Genomic DNA, 18,986 nt, shown 5'->3' on the forward strand with positions numbered 1-18,986 from the left:
ATTTAAGTTTTGATGAACGGAACAGTACCAGCAATTTGCGTGTGCCTCTGTTTTACTCCACTCATTCTCTCTTCTAGTTCTAAGATAAAAATATGAATAAAAGATATCAATTTTTATAAATCGAAGTACCTACTTCAAAAATATTCTACTTTAGAATGAGATATTAAAATTGAATGTTGTCGTTAAAAAATGAAAAAAATACCACATTATTTTTGGAAAATTTTTTTTTAAAGCCTTTAAATTATGCAAAAAAAATATTTTCAAAAGTGTCTTGCGTCAAATGGATCCACTCAGTAAAAAAAAAATAATTAGTGGGGCCAATGAGTTTTAAGCCTTCTTTCGTTCTGTTAAGTTATCCTATTGCGCCCCACTGTTCGACACTATAATTATTGTTCTACCTATTTAACAGTAAAAAATAATGAAAAAATGCGTCATAATGGTCATACCATTGTCCATTATATTATGACGTACATGTATGTAATGTTTCAACATTAGAAATAACTGAAATAATCGCCTAGTGTTATATTGTTAAATTTAATAACTAATAATAAGCAATAATTATATGATTTATGATTTTTATCGTCTTAACATTTAATCTCCAAAATGAAATAGAGATAAATAAAATGCGATAAGCAATATGTTCCACGAAGAACATTATTATCTACATAGGGAACAACGCATTTATGTATGTATGTATAATGTATATTGCATATTATGTATATAATATATTATATACAAATATATATATATATATATATATATATTCGTTATACTTATAATTTACAAGGCAATCATTTTATTTGGTAGGTACATCATCTCTATATTTATTTAACAGCACCTCAATGTGCCTTATTAGTGAAGAAAACAAATTATTTACCAAGAGCTCGGTTATTAGTCATTACGATCAAAATGCATTATATGTATTTGCAGTTTACATGAAAAACAAAGCTTGTGGTTAAAAAAAAACAAAATTAGTCGGGTAAAACGTAAAAAATCTTAAATAGATCTGCAAAATTGTGTGCTAAAAGCTTCGAGGAAATCGACATTGTGTATATTATAATATTATATTCCCGTAAAAGAACGCATAATAGGTAGGTATATTATAAACCGTAAAACACGCATTTATTTAATGCGACTATATAAATAGGCATGATTCAAAATGCTATATACGTCTCGAGTCCTTAAATTCTGCCTTTTGCCCATATCACTGAGACATAACGTCAACGAATGCGATCTCTTCTAGTTTCACTTACCCAGAATACACGCGTGCAGCAAGCACACGACAAATGCGAACACGTCCGGATACTTTCCAAATAGTGTTTCGTGAAGTTCGCCCATCACGGATATCGTTGTGTTTTTGATTACATTGTCAAACATTGAATCAAAGAATCCGCTCCAAGCCCTAGCTACGGATGCAGCACCTGATAAACAAATACGCATATTAAAAAAATTATAAATAGGTATATGTATAAATTATATATTCACATGATAATACTTTTCAATTTATTATTCACCGAGTGGTTTACCGATCATGCTCATGCTTCTATTTTTAATTTTTTTTCCTTTAATAATGAATTTATTTAAATTTGGATTTTATAGTAGCAAGTTCATGATAATATACTTTTGCTAATTATCCTTATTATAATATGCTATCGAGAACTATTACTCTGAATTTAATTACTCAGAAATTAATTGTTTGAATTTTTATTTAGATTTATCAACATTTTCATATAACCATCTGTTTCATAGTTTACAGTAAAAAGCTTGGTTATCATTTGAATAAAAAAAAGCGTATATAACTATATGATGATCATCTCCTTGAATGGTATATACAAAACCTAAGTAATTGAAAATTTAGCCCTTAACTATATACAAAAATTCTGAAGAATCTGATTTTAATTAAATTCATTATATTAAAGGACAAAATTGGAATGAGCGTGGTGATTCACTCTGTATATAGTAGCCATTATACAGGTACAATATAATAAATATAATATATATTTATATATATTGGTGATTAATCTTGGCTAGGTTCAAAGTTCATAGTACTCTAAGGGCCATTTTATCAATCTCCAGTTAAAAGAATTTAATCTTCAGTTAACATTAATCCCCAGTTTAACTAGAAATACGATTTTATCATCACTCAATTAATATTTTAACCGGACTTTAACCGCAAATTAATTAATCCGAAATATTTGACCAGTTTAAGAGTTTAACTAAAGATTAGGTACAATATTATCAGATTATTTGTAATGTGATAACATTTTGTTTGATTTTTACTTTTAATTAAAAAAAAAAATGTATTTCGTTGACACGTAGGTATCTTTATAATTGTTAATTATTTCAATGTAAACACCATTTCATTTAAAAATACCTAATTTTTCTTATTTGGTTTACATTACTCAACAGCATCAAACATGATAAAAAAAAATGAATACCTATTGCTTTATAGCGATATTATAGTTCTAATTCGTTGTCCATAAAATTTACAAAGCGTTCTTGCTCAACTTTTAAATTCATTATGTATAAAATATAATATATAACAATAACAATTATTTTAAAAAAAGACGAACACACTACAGATTAAAATAGTATCAGAAAACTATCTACCAATATAAAGTTAAAAACATGTTTGTATTAACGTGCTACTAATATCGACTGGTAGTAAATTGATCTTCGGTTTATAAATGCAGTTTACTTAACCTTGGATTAAAATATTAAATTTGATTGAAAAATGGCCCTAAGTAAATAGAAGTAAAATTGTGATTTTACTATGTGTAAGTTTATACTTTATTAATGCATATTAATTTACTATTAGTAAAATCGTCGGAAAAATCACTACATTTTGCAGTGTGTAATATATTAGTTTAAATAAAAAAAAATCTGGAAATGATATGTAATGCGGCCTAACAATAAACAGATATTATTACTATATGATATAAATTAAAAAAATATTTTACGAATAATATGGTTTCCGACCATAATTTAATTTTAAATCACTAAATTTATTTTTATTTATTTATTTTCAACTATCTACGAATAATTATGTACCTACTATTAAACTTATTTCTTTTCAATATACCTTTTATGATGTAAACTGTAAAGGTACTACTCGTATATTAATTGTATGACTTTTCCAATTATTTTATATTATTCGAAATATAAATTATTGAAATCATATGTAGGTACGTAGTTTAATATAAATCACAATAGTGGGCATGGGGTACCTATAGCTATAATGTGAGTATGCAACCATTACGACGGATTGTAATGATGCACACAGATGTCAGAGTTGAGTGTTATTTTTACTAATTAATTTTTTTTTATTATTCCACTTCTTGATACAGAACTGTATAATACTTGTGAAATATCCAATAGTTATAGTTTAAGATGTTAGGTAACAGTTAATCTTACCACCAGAAGTCCAGATATATCTATATAATATATTTTTAACAACATAAATAGAATAGACGAAATGGATCGGACGTATCAGAATAACACGCGATTTCCTGATGGAAAAAGAATAAAATTCACTAATGTGTGAAATCTGAGGAATGCTTTTAACGGTTAAAAATCAAAATTAACTCACTTTGGATGCTAAGAGACCTAATCTAGATAAACACCAAATATTATTTTGTTCTTTAAAAAAAAAATCATAACTTTTCGACGTAAAAAAAAAATTAATATGTAAAATGTAAAAAAAAACTATTGGAAGATAAATTTGTAATTTGATAAATAAAAAATAATTATCTTAATGTAGTAATCTAATAAATAATAAAATAAAATAATAATAATAATTTTGATCGTTAAATTAAAAAAAAAATTGATTTTTTTTACTTATATTAATAAGACTATATAAGAATTATAAGACCTACATATTTTTATAGATTATAAAAAACTAATATAATTTCAATTTTAAATTAGTTATCTAGAATAATATTACAGCCTAATAAATTGATATCAAGTTCGCATAAAAAATCATAACACTAAAATAATTATAATGATAATGCCAACTACTTCTTTTCATAATTCATAAATGGAGTTTTACCGATAATAACTATATACGGCTATACATACATGATACAACACTTCTATTCAAATTAATTTTACCTACATATCTACAGTGACGTGCCCAGGAATTTTCAACGGGAAGGGATATTATAAGTAATATTACATTAACATTATTTACAAATGGATGATTTGTAGTGATCCAAAGACACAAATAAGGGGCTTTATGGCTTATGATTCAATAATTTGTAAGCAATAACTTATTACCAACAATAAAAAGTAATGACTATAACAACTCTAACATCTAATAAATTGTTTTCTGAAAGTCAGCTAAAAAAAAGTCAATTGGGGAATATAGCTCCTAACCACCTCCTCTTGGGCACGCCACTGTAATACCTATACATACAACACTTCTATTCAAATAAGTGTCTATTTGAATAAATTGTTTGCATAAATAATTGCTTTTAAGTTAAAACTTAATATTAAGCTAACGTAATAACTTATAATCAATTTATCAAAGATAATAATTTCAAAATACCATACTTAAATAAATATAATAACTAATAATAACTTAGGAATATTTATGAGTGAAAGTTTTACAATAATGTTTTTAATAGTTATATGATTAAATAACTACTATAAAATGCAACACAATAATTGAATAATAAGTGTACATAGGTCATAGAGTAGATATACAATTATTAAGGTTAATAATTAATAAAATAAAATATTATGAACATCAATTATAAATATAAGAAAATTGTATACTACGCGTGTAAAGTGATTAATAATAGTCATTAATTAAACGATATTAATATTTGATGAGCCTCTGAAATATAGGTAACAATTTCACTTTGATATGTAAATTGACTTAAATTAATATTAGGTATATATAGCTAATAGCCATATATTGGTAAATACTGCAACATCATAATTTATATTTAATATTTAAATGATTTAAACAATACAAATTTGTATTATTAACCTAACCAAACCTAGGTATTTTAAATACTTACATGTATCCAAACAAACTTAAACAGTTCTTAAAAAAATCGATTTTGTTCTTTTGTTTTAATTAAAAAAATAACAACCATGGATAGGTAAGTACTTGAAATTTTCACTAAATATTTAATTCGATATTTTAAACATGATTTTATTAAATTCTGACGAAATCGCATAATAATCAGACATATATAGATTATAGATACATAATAGTATTACCTATAGTCTATAGATACTTTAAAGTAACGATTTACCCTGTTGTGAATTTAATGCGTTTAATGATTTTTTTGTTATTCCAAAGTTTAGGTATCTATCTGTATGTTACCATAAGAGTTCGTTTACTAAATAAAGCTATATTATAGTTATATGTTGTACTAATGTCTAATTACCTATTAATGAAAGAGTTTATTCACTTTTATTGTTTGTACTTGCGGTAAATGCTGAAAATCATAATTTAATTATATTATTTTAATTCTATTTTTATACCTGAATTATATTACCCGGGTTGACAGAAAAAATTGTCTTATCACATAATGTTAGGTACTTATTATTATCGCAGTTAACGAGTTGTGTCCCGACCAAATTTCTCGTACACGAGTTGTGTCCCAATAACAAGTTATGTGCTGATAAATTCAAATCGATATCTTACACAAGAATAAAATATGTACCTGTACAATTTATAAAAGCGGTATAATATGAATTGTTGACTAATATGTAATACAGTAATACATATTATTAAAATTATTTGTGTAGTTATTTTTAATTTTTTTTTTATTAGTTAGATCAAACTTGTGTGTAACTCGAAAAAACTGAGGAACACAATTCGTGTAACCTGAAAAAACCTGTAAGGGACACAACTCATTTGCAGCCTTTAATATTTATCTAACCATGTAGTTAATAGATACACAATTAGACTACCGATAAAAATAAGAATATAAATATCGAAAAAATCGTTATTATTACTACTTTTTATGAATAGACATCATTTTGCAAAATAATAAACACGAATAGCAATACTCTTTAATACTTAGCTGCAGTATAGGCAATGTTGTAAATTATATCTACTTAATTTTTACTGCTCATAACTGTATAGGTAATCTATATTCAATAGGTTATGACTTATAAAGTTTAGGTGTAAAATTATCAAATTAAAAAAAATGTATTTATAACCATAGATATCTATTAGTGTAACTAAATCAAGTCAATTTGTGCAGGGATTCCACCAATCCGGTATGGTCTAGTGGCTAGGATACCTGGCTTTCACCCAGGAGGCTCGGGTTCGATTCCCGGTACCGGAATAAATTTTTTTTATTATTAATATCAATCCTATGTTTTATAACAATGTATTAGGTTCTGAGCAAAGCAATGAATTGTGAAAGTATTAATTTTAAAATAACTTGTGTTATTATTTTTTTTTTTTTAGTATAATATAAATGATAAATAATCGAAAAATGCCAAGATTTTCAAAATTAATGGTGGTTTCTGATAACAAATGTGATCTAGTTTGTACATACTATACCCAAGTATATTCAACCTTTTAGTTTTATTAATCCATAAATTAATAAATAATAACAATATGAATTAATATATTTTACTTCTGATTTTATAAACTTATATTTAAAAAAAAAATATGTAATATTTTTAGTTAAACGAAATCCTCTTAGAAACTAATTTATATAATATACCTATGATATGATACTTGGAGTAATTTTTAATTAAGTGCTTGTTAATTGATTTACCACTAATATTTATATTTTTTAAATATTTCGATATTTATTGTTCTCTTTAGCTATCCGAAAATAACAATTTCATTTTTTCCCAACTTTCGACAATCTAATGTTCAACACGTACCTACATTATTATTAGAATTTGATTATAGGTACAATTTAGAATGTAAATATTAATTATTACATTATAATTATTATAACTTAAACATATATGCTATTAGTAAAAAGTTATGCATATTAATTTGAATAATATTTTGTAATTAATAAGCCATTACCTACAACATCTTTAGTCTTTCGATCTAATCGGTATATATTTTAAGCAAAATTAAAAAAAAAGCAAGCTTAATGAGTGGAAAACGGAAAAATATTATTTATATACTACCTATTTATTAGTAGCCCTTCTGAAAATAGATTATATATTATTTCGAGTTCTTCATAAGTTTCAAAATTAATATTATGATTCGTCATTGGCCGAAAATTAACTAACCTTTGAACGCATTTTATTGTAAGTAGGTATAATTGTTTATCAATAAAACAAAAAAAAAATATTTACTGCGATAGCTAGGCATCTATAATATCTATACAGTTACTGTCAATTGTCATTGATTATAAATACAATTTTGTATCAAGAATATTTTATAAGTTTTAATCAACGCTATCCTATTAACGGCGGTATTAACTATAGCTTATTGTTTATAAATTTATAATCTACACAATAATGGGGTGAATAATTAAGCTTCAATAAGACAGTAATCATTATTAAAGGCATAACAAATAAATGTGATAAAAGTATACACACCTGATTTTAGAACTAATCGAAAAGAAATATTTAGAATTTTAGAGCGAATGACATTTCTATAACACTATCTTCCAAATACATAACATTTGATCATATGACATACAGTACCTTAAAGGATTTAACAATTCACTTTGTGTCACAGAGGTACATATTACACCGAAATTTAAATTTAAAAAGGTAATCAAGTGGTTACCGCTCTGCTGAACATTAGATGTCGAGTGGGTCACTACTCACTGACATGAGTTTGTTAAATTTGAATACAAAAATTATATGCGAAAAACGATTCTAAACAGATGCGAGATGCGGTCTGTCTTTTGGTTTATACCACTATAAGTATATTTCGTATTATGATTTATTTTTATGTAGATATTAGTCATTAATTTTACTTAATGTATATAAAGGTAGGTTAATATTTTTAATTTTTTTAAATATTGCCTTAGTTATTTATTATATGTGTAATGTGTTTATACAAAATTATATTAATTTATAATGTATAATAACTTAAAATTAAATAATATCTCTCTGTAATTAACGTAAAACAATATAAATGGATAATATCTTAAAATAAATCAAAAATGTCATTGCATATATTAAAATTCATATGGAAGTGATATAAGTTCTAACAAATAATGTTTTTAATTTATAAAAAAATGATTAACGTCATTTTAACACTAAAATGAAAATATTCATCGTTAAAATTATGTAATTTTGTTCAAATTGATCTTCTTCAAATACTTAAAAAAATATTTTTTTCGTTAGTTTTATAGATTTTTTAGTACTAGTATGAAATACTTACGAGGAATTTTGTATTACATTTTCAAAACGAAGATAAAAACAGAAAAGTTTTTATGAGTTTCTAACTAAAAAATAGTTTGCTTTTTTTACGATTTTGTCAAATGTCATTAAAATTCTAACTTCAAATACTCCGAATACTTGTACATATAAAACAAATTGTACCTATGCCTTTTCAATATTTTTATATAGATAACTCTTTTATGGGATCTTGTATTAAATTTTCAAGAATTTTGACCAAACCTTATCGCTATTTACAGAAAAAAAAATAAAAATGTTTCATGCTTATAAATAGCTGTTTCAATAATTTGAAAATGTTATCATTTAATGAAATGATAATTTATTATAATCATTTGATGAAAACTTCAAGTATCAACTGTCATTTTTTTTAATTACAGCAAATTATGTGTTTATAGTGTTTATACACATCATTGTAAAATTAATAAATTCATTGCTTCTCTCAGAATCTAAAATTATTAAAAAAAAAATTTTTAATACAATTTATAGAGCCAATATTGTTTGTTCCCTTTTTTTATAAAATGGATGGTTATATACTACTTATAAGCACAGTGACCAAGGCATTCAACGACGAGGTACACTCGAAACCTAATATATCAAAATAGCATACATGGTGTTACTGCCCAGAAACGAGTTACCCGTTTTTTATTATCAAACGCAATTTGATCGTAGTTCTGAGTTCTAAGTAACTATACAAAAATATAATAAAAATACATAAACGGAAATTTCAAACAAGTCTGTTGAATAATATTAATTATTAATAATATGTCTTTACATATATACATATAATTTATTTTGAATAATTTTTTGTCAATTAGAATAATTTAATTTTTCGTATTGGTCAATAATGTTTTAACGTTTATTTCTTAATAAATCGTTGGCAGAATTACAAAACTTAAACTATAACTAGTTAATTAATATATACGTACACATAGTTGGTTGGTCATAGACACAAGTATAAGTGTGTACCTAAAATATAAGTAGGGATATTTATGTACTATGTTTTTTCTCCAATAAGAAATCTCAATTCCTAAAGCCTTGAAACATTTCAAGAGAGCGGATTAATATATACGACAGCTCTCTGTCCTACTTCTGCGCACAAGCCGCTGTTCATATAGGTATATTGAGCACCACTCTTCAACTAAACTATATATACTTCAAAGATTGCGATTATAATGTGTTGAAATGTTCATGTATCGTAACCTTTTTAAAAAATTGTATGTAAAATAACGTTAAACTTGTTTACACTGCAGAAGATTTCTTAATGTTTACATTTTCAATAGTTAGTAGGTATGGTTCTCTACCCATAATCCATATCATAATATAAATAAAAATATTTAGGTAGGTACATACATGTACGCGGCGTGCAAATAATGCAGGGTATCTTTTTATAAGAGGAATTATTCATTGTCTCTAAAAAGTATTTATACGCTTTTGAAAACGTGATTTTTGGGCGGTGTTTAATCTAAATTCATTATAAAACAACTAACAACCTCATTATGTTTGAAATAAAAAATTATCTTATAAATCTATCATTTTTATGTTTTTGCTTTTTAAATAACAACAAACAATTTTTGTTTTATATTCTAAACCAAACTATTTTTCTGGGAATTTAGATGTAGGTATATAATGTATATATATATATATTTGAATATAAAATCAAATTTCAAAAGAGTAGTTAATTAATTATAACTTATAAGTAGGTATTTAAAGTTTTTACGAACGGATTGAAATTAAATAGGCAAAGGGGTTCTTCGTAAAATGTTGCAAGTATCCATTTATCTAAACTTTAAATACTTATTAGGTTACTAAATAAGTACTCTTTTGAAATTTGATTTTTATATTTAAAAAATTCACCAATGGTCTAGAATTGATACCCCTCTTACTGCAGTTCTAGTTATATGTTTAACAGTTTTTATGTTTGTATAGTTTTCAGAATTGTTTTTTCTGTCACGAGCAAAACAATTTATAATTGGTTAAAATATTTACCTGGTTCCTAAAATATAGCTTTTGACAGAAAATAGGTACATAAATCGCGTTACACTTTAATCTACATTTTAATATGATAAATCAGAAATGTTTACTATCCATTTAACGTAAAAAGAAAAATTTTAATATTTATATTTAACAAATAATAACTACAAAAAATGTATATGTATGTACCTACTATATATTCAAAATACCTAAATAACATAAAAACCTCCCTACATGCGCATACAATATTATTTTATATTGAAGAAGTTTATTATTATTATGGTGGTAGTAACGACAAACGTTACGTTTTTATAAAGTTTACCAAACAATCGACAAAATATAGAAACAGGTCAAACTTTTAATGTTGTGGCCTATGAGGCTATGAAGATTACATATTATTATATTAAGTATAGGTAAGTATAAAAAAAAACTCATCGTTCAGCATCAGCATTTTTTATGTTTGCATCATTTCAGTCTGTTGTTGACTTACTGCAAAACATTTTCGCATGAACTATTTGAATTTCCACTCTCACATACACTTTAAAATACTATCAAAAATTGTTTTTAAAGTTATACGTAAATAAATTACATGAGATAGCTTTTTAATGAGGTTATAATTTTAATTTCGCAATAAGTATACCTCCTAAATATAATGTATTATTGTATCAGATAAAATTCAATGTGACTATTATTGTACATCGAATGATAATTTTAGTTTTAAATAGGTATATCGTATATACCTGCTTTTATAATTTGTAGTAATTACAGAGGTAAAATGTTGTTTTATATCATTTGTTTTTTTTAACATATATAGAATAATAAATAATAACTGTATATTTTGTAAGTAAATATAAATTTAAATATATACATATATGAATAAAAAAAAAAATAGCAACAACGGCATAATGATGTGAAGCAGGGCGGTCATCTATTCGCAAATACTAACTACGATTGGCTAACCACGCACTGATCATGTTTATTCAACGATATAGCATATTATTATATTATATTAGTGCCTTAGCGATGTCTTGTGCAAATTTCTGACCATTTAGGCAACTGTTTCAATAGTTAAACAATCCAAAAACACATGCATTAATAATATTGTTGTTTTTTACTGTATAGTCTAAAATATTATCAGTATTAGCGGTGAATCATTGAACTCACAACCGATAAATGAACTACCAAACACATGCAAATAACTATTAACTTATACATATTAAAACAACAAATTATTGAACTTTATAATGCCTAGATAATTTTTCGGCAGTGTGTGTTGGTAGCCAGGTAGATAATAGTAGGCTTATAACAAAAGTAAACAAATTTAATATAGGTAGGTACCTAATTTAATTGATGACCTTCATATTATCAAGACTAAAATTATTATCAGTAGGTACAGACTTAGCTAAACTGTAACACGCTACACAATTATGGTGAACTACTTTTAAAAACAAATATTTAACTTGTACAAAAAAAAATTACTAACAATATATGCATGTGTTATGAAAAATGGTAATAGATTGACATTTATTATGTATAGCTAGGTGCTGCCTGTGTCTAATTCTAATACATCCACGGCTACCAAGGACCGCTCGAATTTTAACTAAATGTGAGACTAGCGTTAAATGTCAAAAAATTTTAAAATATTTACTTCTTAATAACTATTTTAATATTTTGTTTGTCATTGAGTATTATTATTATACTATAAGTTATAATAAGAAGAACGATAATATACGATAAGTATATTGATATATTATAATTTTCATTTTAAAAATAGGTACCTAATACTATTTTCCAGTACATTCATAAAATAATTAGGAAAAACTAATAGAATAAAGAGAAATGTATACACAAAAAATATGTAATTATTAATTAATACATCTATTTTTACAAAATATAGATTTTATTGGAATTATAAAAATTGATAAAATGATAAAAATAGATACTTGCAAATTTCACTTAATTATTTATATTACCATTTTCAATTATATAATAATATTTTATATATTTTTGAGTTTTGCTGAGCGCAATACTTAAAAATTTATTAGGATGGGAACAAAAAATATAAAGTTATATATCAATATATTATTGATTATTATTATAATATTAAATTACTAACTTCTATTTTATTCTAAAGGGGTAATGGGGGGCCCTTACACCCCTAGTTTTTTTTTGTTGTATAATTGAGATTAATTATATTTAAAATATTTAAACAAATCAAACGTAATTTTTTAAAAATTTAAAACTATAGTTATTTAGGACAGAAAAAGTAAATTATTAGCTTATTAGTTATTAGTATCACAATACACAGCTACTTCTATAGTTGTTTTTTTAAATTCTTTATAATAGTTAAATATTTTTATCTTTTAATAAACAAATTTATAAAATGTAACTTGAATACCTATAAAAAAGATTTTTGTTAATATTTTGACCTTTTTGTTGATTATTAGACCACTACAGGAATGGCAGAAATACATATTTTACAATTCGAATTTTTAACCACAATAATGATAAATAATTATTTTGTATAGGTATAATTTCAAAATTATGCGATCTAATATTATTGATATTTTTAAAAGAGATAATTATTGATAAAATTATTATTTATTGCTAAACTTGATTCTAATATATTATTAATGTATCTTATACCATTATTGTTTGGTCATTAAGTCAGTAAACTCAATAACGTATATAGGCACCCACACCATGTTTATAACAGTTATGACTACTATTTACAATATTTCGAACATACCTACTTCTTATCTAGTTACTTACAACTACTTTATTACCTATATTTAATTATACTTATATAATATAAGCCATATTCTACATGATACGTAGTAATATTTTTTCCATTAAAATCTAATATACTTATAAATTATAATGAATGTGTAACCATAATATATATATATATATATATATATATATATATATATATATATATATTTTGAATTTGTATTTTTTTTATGGTTACAAATAATACAAATAGACAATCATTATTTTTATTATTATATCAATTTTACAATAATTTAGGTTTTTAAATTTTGAGGGATCAATTAATATATTTATTTTACTATGTGGTTTTTTTCTGAATATGCCTGAAGAAACTAAATATAATTGGACTTTCAACGTTGATGATGGTTTCTATTGAAAAATTAGATCTAGATGGTACTTTAAAAGGGGGGAGGGCAACAGAAAAAATTCTCAGTATTTATCATAATAGGAAATCACTATAGGAAAATAACAAAATAGTTAAGAAAGACGTTGATTTTTTAGCAAAATCAGTTTTTGACTGAATTTTTTTTTTATGTAACTCAAAAACGAATAATCATAAATACATGGTTGAAAATTTCACCGAATGCTGATATTAATATTTTCTGTAAAATAATATGATTAAATATTCGAAATATTTTGACTGGGTTCCTTATATACATGAAATTTATTTTATTTTTATTTTTTCTATGAATAATAAACAAAAAATTTCATTTTGTCAAAAGGCCTGAAAATGTAATATATAGGTTTCTTTATAAATTGTTATTAATTATTATAACTATTTAAAAATGTTAAAGATTAATAGTCATAATTTTGTTTTATTAAACCTAATTTGAAATTCAAAAATATTTTTTGTGGTGATTTGAAACTTTATGTAGGTATAACAATTAGTTTTATATATAGGTACACAATTCCCCATGTTACAATGAAATTTTCAAAATATTTAGATAAATGTTATGCTATTACCTATCTATTATACTATTATAATAATTAAATATTAATAATATAATAAATGCAATGTTTACGACAAAAATTAATTTAAATTGCCTTATTACTATTCACTAACAGACAATGGTAAAATAAATTACTATAAATAATAGTAATATATATATATTAATATAATATATACATATATTGGACATTGATATTATATATTTAGTAATATATATAAGCTAATGATCGCCTTCATTCAGAATTATTTTTTATATGCAATGATTCATCGTTGAATTTAAATTTAACATATTTATTACAATTGCCTACTCAATGACACTCTAGGAAAGCCTTTTTATTGGTTAAATTGAATTATTCAATGATAGAAGCAGAACAAATAAATTATTGTACATTTATTTGGATATGATAATTTGTGCATTCGTGTCTTTCCTTTCGACAGATCATAATAAACAATAATAACTTGCAGTTAAAAATGAAAATACATATTCTAATATAATATAATATAATATGTTTATTGTTTCTTCGCACAACATACCCATTACTCATCACTTGATATACACATGCCAACGTGTCTCTCGTATCTATTCCAATTATTAATTATGATCGTGAGAACGATTTCCCAGTAAACATCATTATTATATTATATCCTCTTAGTAAACCATCCTGTATTGTAAAAGAAAAATATTATTCGATTTTTAAAGAATTGTAATATAATTTTCCAAGTAAAAAAATAAATAAAAGAGCACAGTCGAGTTATACGATGCTCTTTATGCTTATTGCCACCTGGCACTTGCCTCCAGGTAGTAGCCATTAGGTAGGTTGTATTAAGTAGATACCTTGTATATAATTATAAGAAAGTCATAGGTACAGATGATATGGGTACAGCTATATAAGTACTAAGAAATAGTTGACTGCAGAATTTCATACAATCTATACGTAAAATAAGAATTTATCATACGACTTCCCCGTCTTCTCTTGTCAGTAAGTAATCACTAATCAGTTTTGTGTAGGTAATAGGTATAATAGACATGTGCCTAGATGTAATATAAATAATAAATGTTACCTAGTATAGTAGCAGTACCTATAATATTAAATGTTCAAGGCCGCTTTAACCTCGGCGCAAAAGGATCATTGGCTCCAAGCGGCAAATCTTGAGAGGCGGCAACATTTAAGCTACTATATTATCCAAAAAAAAATTATATGATATCTACAATAGGTAATTATTTATAAATTATTTGTTTTTCTTAACATTACAATGACACAGTTAAAAATAATTTAAAAATTGAAATCGTGACGTTAGTTGTAATCAAATAATGGTTTATTAGGTACATAAAAAAGTAAATATAGAAACATTTTTAGAAACATCTTTTCCAAACATAATAGTAGTAATTTTAATAAATTTTTGTACTAATAATGTGAAATTATTTTGTCTGAAAACGTGTATAGGTACACTCATTTGAGATCATCATTAATTCATGAAATGTCAAATGTGTCGATATTATGCATTTGGGTCTGATTTGATAAAAGGTATGAAGATGGAAAAACTTATAAAAAAATGATTTGCCATGATGAAATCCAAGAAATCAGATACCTATTTATATAAGTACCTAAATATACATACTTATAAAAATTAAATTTTTTCCAAAGAAAACCATGACTTAATATATTATTTTAATTGTAAACCTATTTTTATTATTTAACTTATTAAAAGTTTAATTAGTTACCTATATTTTTATTTTCATTTATTATTTTTTTTAAATGTTTTTAATAACCCATATAACCGATTTCACCATGTAGGAATTAACGTTTAGATTAGTTAACTGAGTTACCCAGTATCTAACCCAGAGCAACCATTTTTCGGTTTTAACACGGGTTCATGTATCATATTGTGTGAGAGTTAGTTAATACGAGGTTAGCTTACGATTGGTGCATAATTGTCCTGTTCCGTGGAATCTTGTTAATGATAACATTTATTTTCCACTGATAACATTGATAAGCCTGATAATATTGTTTGATAACTGTTCGTTTTTTGAATTTATATTTTGTAATTTGTTCGTCAGATATGTTCACGTTTTAATTATTGTACCTAACTACCTAAGTGATAATAAATTACAAATATGAATTTCGTTATCATTTGCATTCTCATCATAAAATATTATTCTAGTATTCTACGATATATAATTTCGTATTAAAACGTCAAAAACGCTTCACAATATGTCAATATGTAGATGGGATATAAATTCATAAAAAATGAACAGACAATTTTCAATTTTGATCAAAGCACAGATTACTGATTAAAAGCAAAAGAATAATGAAAACACGTTTTTAATAGGTATAGTACCTATATAATCAACACCCACTATCATGGTTGTAATATTAATGTATCGTGATTGTAACTAAGTTAGCTTTTAACGTTAACACTAAGAAATATTGGTGGTTAGAATATGGGAGTAAAGATTTTCAATAACTTGAAGTTACCACTTAACTCGAGTCGCTAACTCCGAGTTACCGGTTAGGTTATGGACTATTATAAACATTAAAAAAAAAATAATAAATCAAAATGAAAATATACACAATTAAATGTTTGATAACAGTTATATGATAATAATAATAGATGTAAAATTAAAATAGGTAATTCATAGTTAATAGGTTATTTAATATTTAGATATTGAATATTGATGCAACTATATAAGTACGAATACCTACCTATACTTTTTTTGTTCGTGGAGGGCGGAAAATGTTGTTAGTTTCACGATGTCATTGACTCTTAATCCTCGGTTCTGTAAATGCTTAAAGACGTTATACCCAATCTAGTAATGTATAACAATAATAAGTATAATACTTATAAAGCTAACATAATATTTGCTATGGTAAAATTACCTACTCATTACTAAGTGCCCGATAATATCCAAATAGTTCTCGACGACGATGACAATTGATAATTTATTGTATTCACCATTTATAATTTCATTCGTGGATTACAAACATACTTAATAATGTAGGTATATTATCTAATTTATTTACTTCATACTATAAGATAGATTAATGAAATAAACTAATTTTATTTATCAATATTATACCTAAATATAGTATAATTTATATAATTCAATTTGAATAAGCTCTCCACCAATCCGGTATGGTCTAGTGGCTAGGATACCTGGCTTTCACCCAGGAGGCTCGGGTTCGATTCCCGGTACCGGAATAAATCTTTTTTATTATTTATATCAATCTTATGTTTTATAACAATATATTAGGTTCTGAGAAAAACAATGAATTAATTTTAAAATAACTTGTGTTATTATAATTTTTTTAGTATAATTTAAATGATAAATAGTCGAAAAATGCCAAGATTTTCAAAATGAATGGTGGTTCTGATAGCAAATGTGATCTAATGTGATCTAGTTTGTACATACTGTACCTACTTTAGAGGTTTAAATTAAAAATTCACAGGATTCTTCAAAATAATCAGAAAAACAATAAGAAAATAAAAAAAAAACGGGAATGTTTATTTAAAAACATTATTCGAATATATCGATTTTTATGTTGTATAGCTAAACATCTATTGCAAAATTTAGTAAATATTTTTCATTTTTTAGACTATTTTAAATTTTTCATTTTTTTTACAAATGTTGATGAAAAGTGTTTGTTGCGATAAAATGCTTGAAAATATAATATAAGGTTCCTCGTAAGTTACTTATTTACAAACTAAAAATATTAAAAATACGTAGGTATTCCTATAACTATATAGTTACAATATTGTTTTATAAACTTAAATTTAATACACCAAAAACAAAAATTCATCAAAATCTTGAAAGTTTTTAAATTATTTTCTAATTAGAAATGTATAGCTACCGGAAAGATACTAATTTAGTTCATATTTTTACATCATTTAGATATTCATTTGTAAAATAACAATTTCTCCTCAAATGATTTTTGATATTTTATTGTAAATCGAAAATTAATTCAAACCGTTGATACTTTAAATTTTCATCAAATTCTTAAATGACCGTTTTCTATACAATATAATATAATATTTTCAAAATTTTTCTATTATTTTTTTAATTATTTATAAACATAATAGAAATATCAATAACCATAAAATAAAATATATAATTAGTGATATAAGCTGATTAATAGCATTTATTCGCTTAGAATCATTTTTCGTACCTACATAATGATATAATTCATTGAATTCAAATTCACATCCATCATACTCGACATATATAGTAAATGACAAATCAGTAGGTACCCTGCATTTACCTCCTTTTTATTGTATATTATTTACCAATCATCATTCATAGTCACTCAATAAAATTAAATCTTTTTCTATAATTTCTATGAACACTTTTTTGAGTTTAAGAAGTGCACTTATCATGTCTTATCCTCTTATCTTCTAGTATATATTCTAGTGATTGGATATCAAATACAATGAACAAGATATCTTTTTTGTCTTTCTCTGAGCGTTGGAAAAAACTTCCGTTAACAGTCGTACATTTTGAAAAAATGCAAATATCTATACAACCAAAAAATTTAAACTTGTTTAAATCGACATTTGTTCTGAATTATTTTTAAAAATATGCAAGTGAATATTACCAAACAAGGCAATATCCAATTACTATATTTATGTATATATGTATAGGTAGTTAAATTTATTACTTTTCTTTTTCTATTCAGCTATCCAGTTTTTTTTTTAGACTTTTCCCATCCCTTACCTTTTAAATAATGTATTATATAGTAGGTATATGGGTAAGCATATAATACATTATAATAATAAAGATATACTGTATACACAAAACTTCAAACATTTGTTTTAATTTCAATTATTTATGCGTATCTTCTTGTAAATAATTAAATTAGTATTATTATTTCAATAATTTTGTAAATTATCAAAAATTCACCATTGATTTCTACTGTATAATGTTTTAATGTACAATATTAATTTTTTT

The 18,986-nt window shown here is 24.4% G+C and overlaps 1 protein-coding gene and 2 non-coding genes across 3 annotated transcripts in view; 2 read left to right on the plus strand and 1 right to left on the minus strand.

Moving 5' to 3' along the window:
• LOC132928749 (cationic amino acid transporter 4) overlaps nt 1-18,986 on the minus strand; it is a 40,255-nt gene that overhangs the window by 6,266 nt on the left and 15,003 nt on the right. The window contains exon 4 of the mRNA XM_060993613.1: nt 1,254-1,421. Within this exon, the coding sequence (XP_060849596.1) occupies nt 1,254-1,421 (168 nt within the window). The remainder of the gene's footprint in view (nt 1-1,253; nt 1,422-18,986) is intronic.
• On the plus strand, nt 6,237-6,308 carry Trnae-uuc (transfer RNA glutamic acid (anticodon UUC)). Its single transcript has one exon. It is a non-coding gene; the product is annotated as a tRNA-Glu (tRNA).
• Nucleotides 17,171-17,242, plus strand: Trnae-uuc (transfer RNA glutamic acid (anticodon UUC)). Its single transcript has one exon. It is a non-coding gene; the product is annotated as a tRNA-Glu (tRNA).

This window comes from Rhopalosiphum padi, chromosome 4 (assembly GCF_020882245.1).
Source record: "Rhopalosiphum padi isolate XX-2018 chromosome 4, ASM2088224v1, whole genome shotgun sequence".
Taxonomy (NCBI): Eukaryota; Metazoa; Arthropoda; class Insecta; order Hemiptera; family Aphididae; genus Rhopalosiphum; species Rhopalosiphum padi.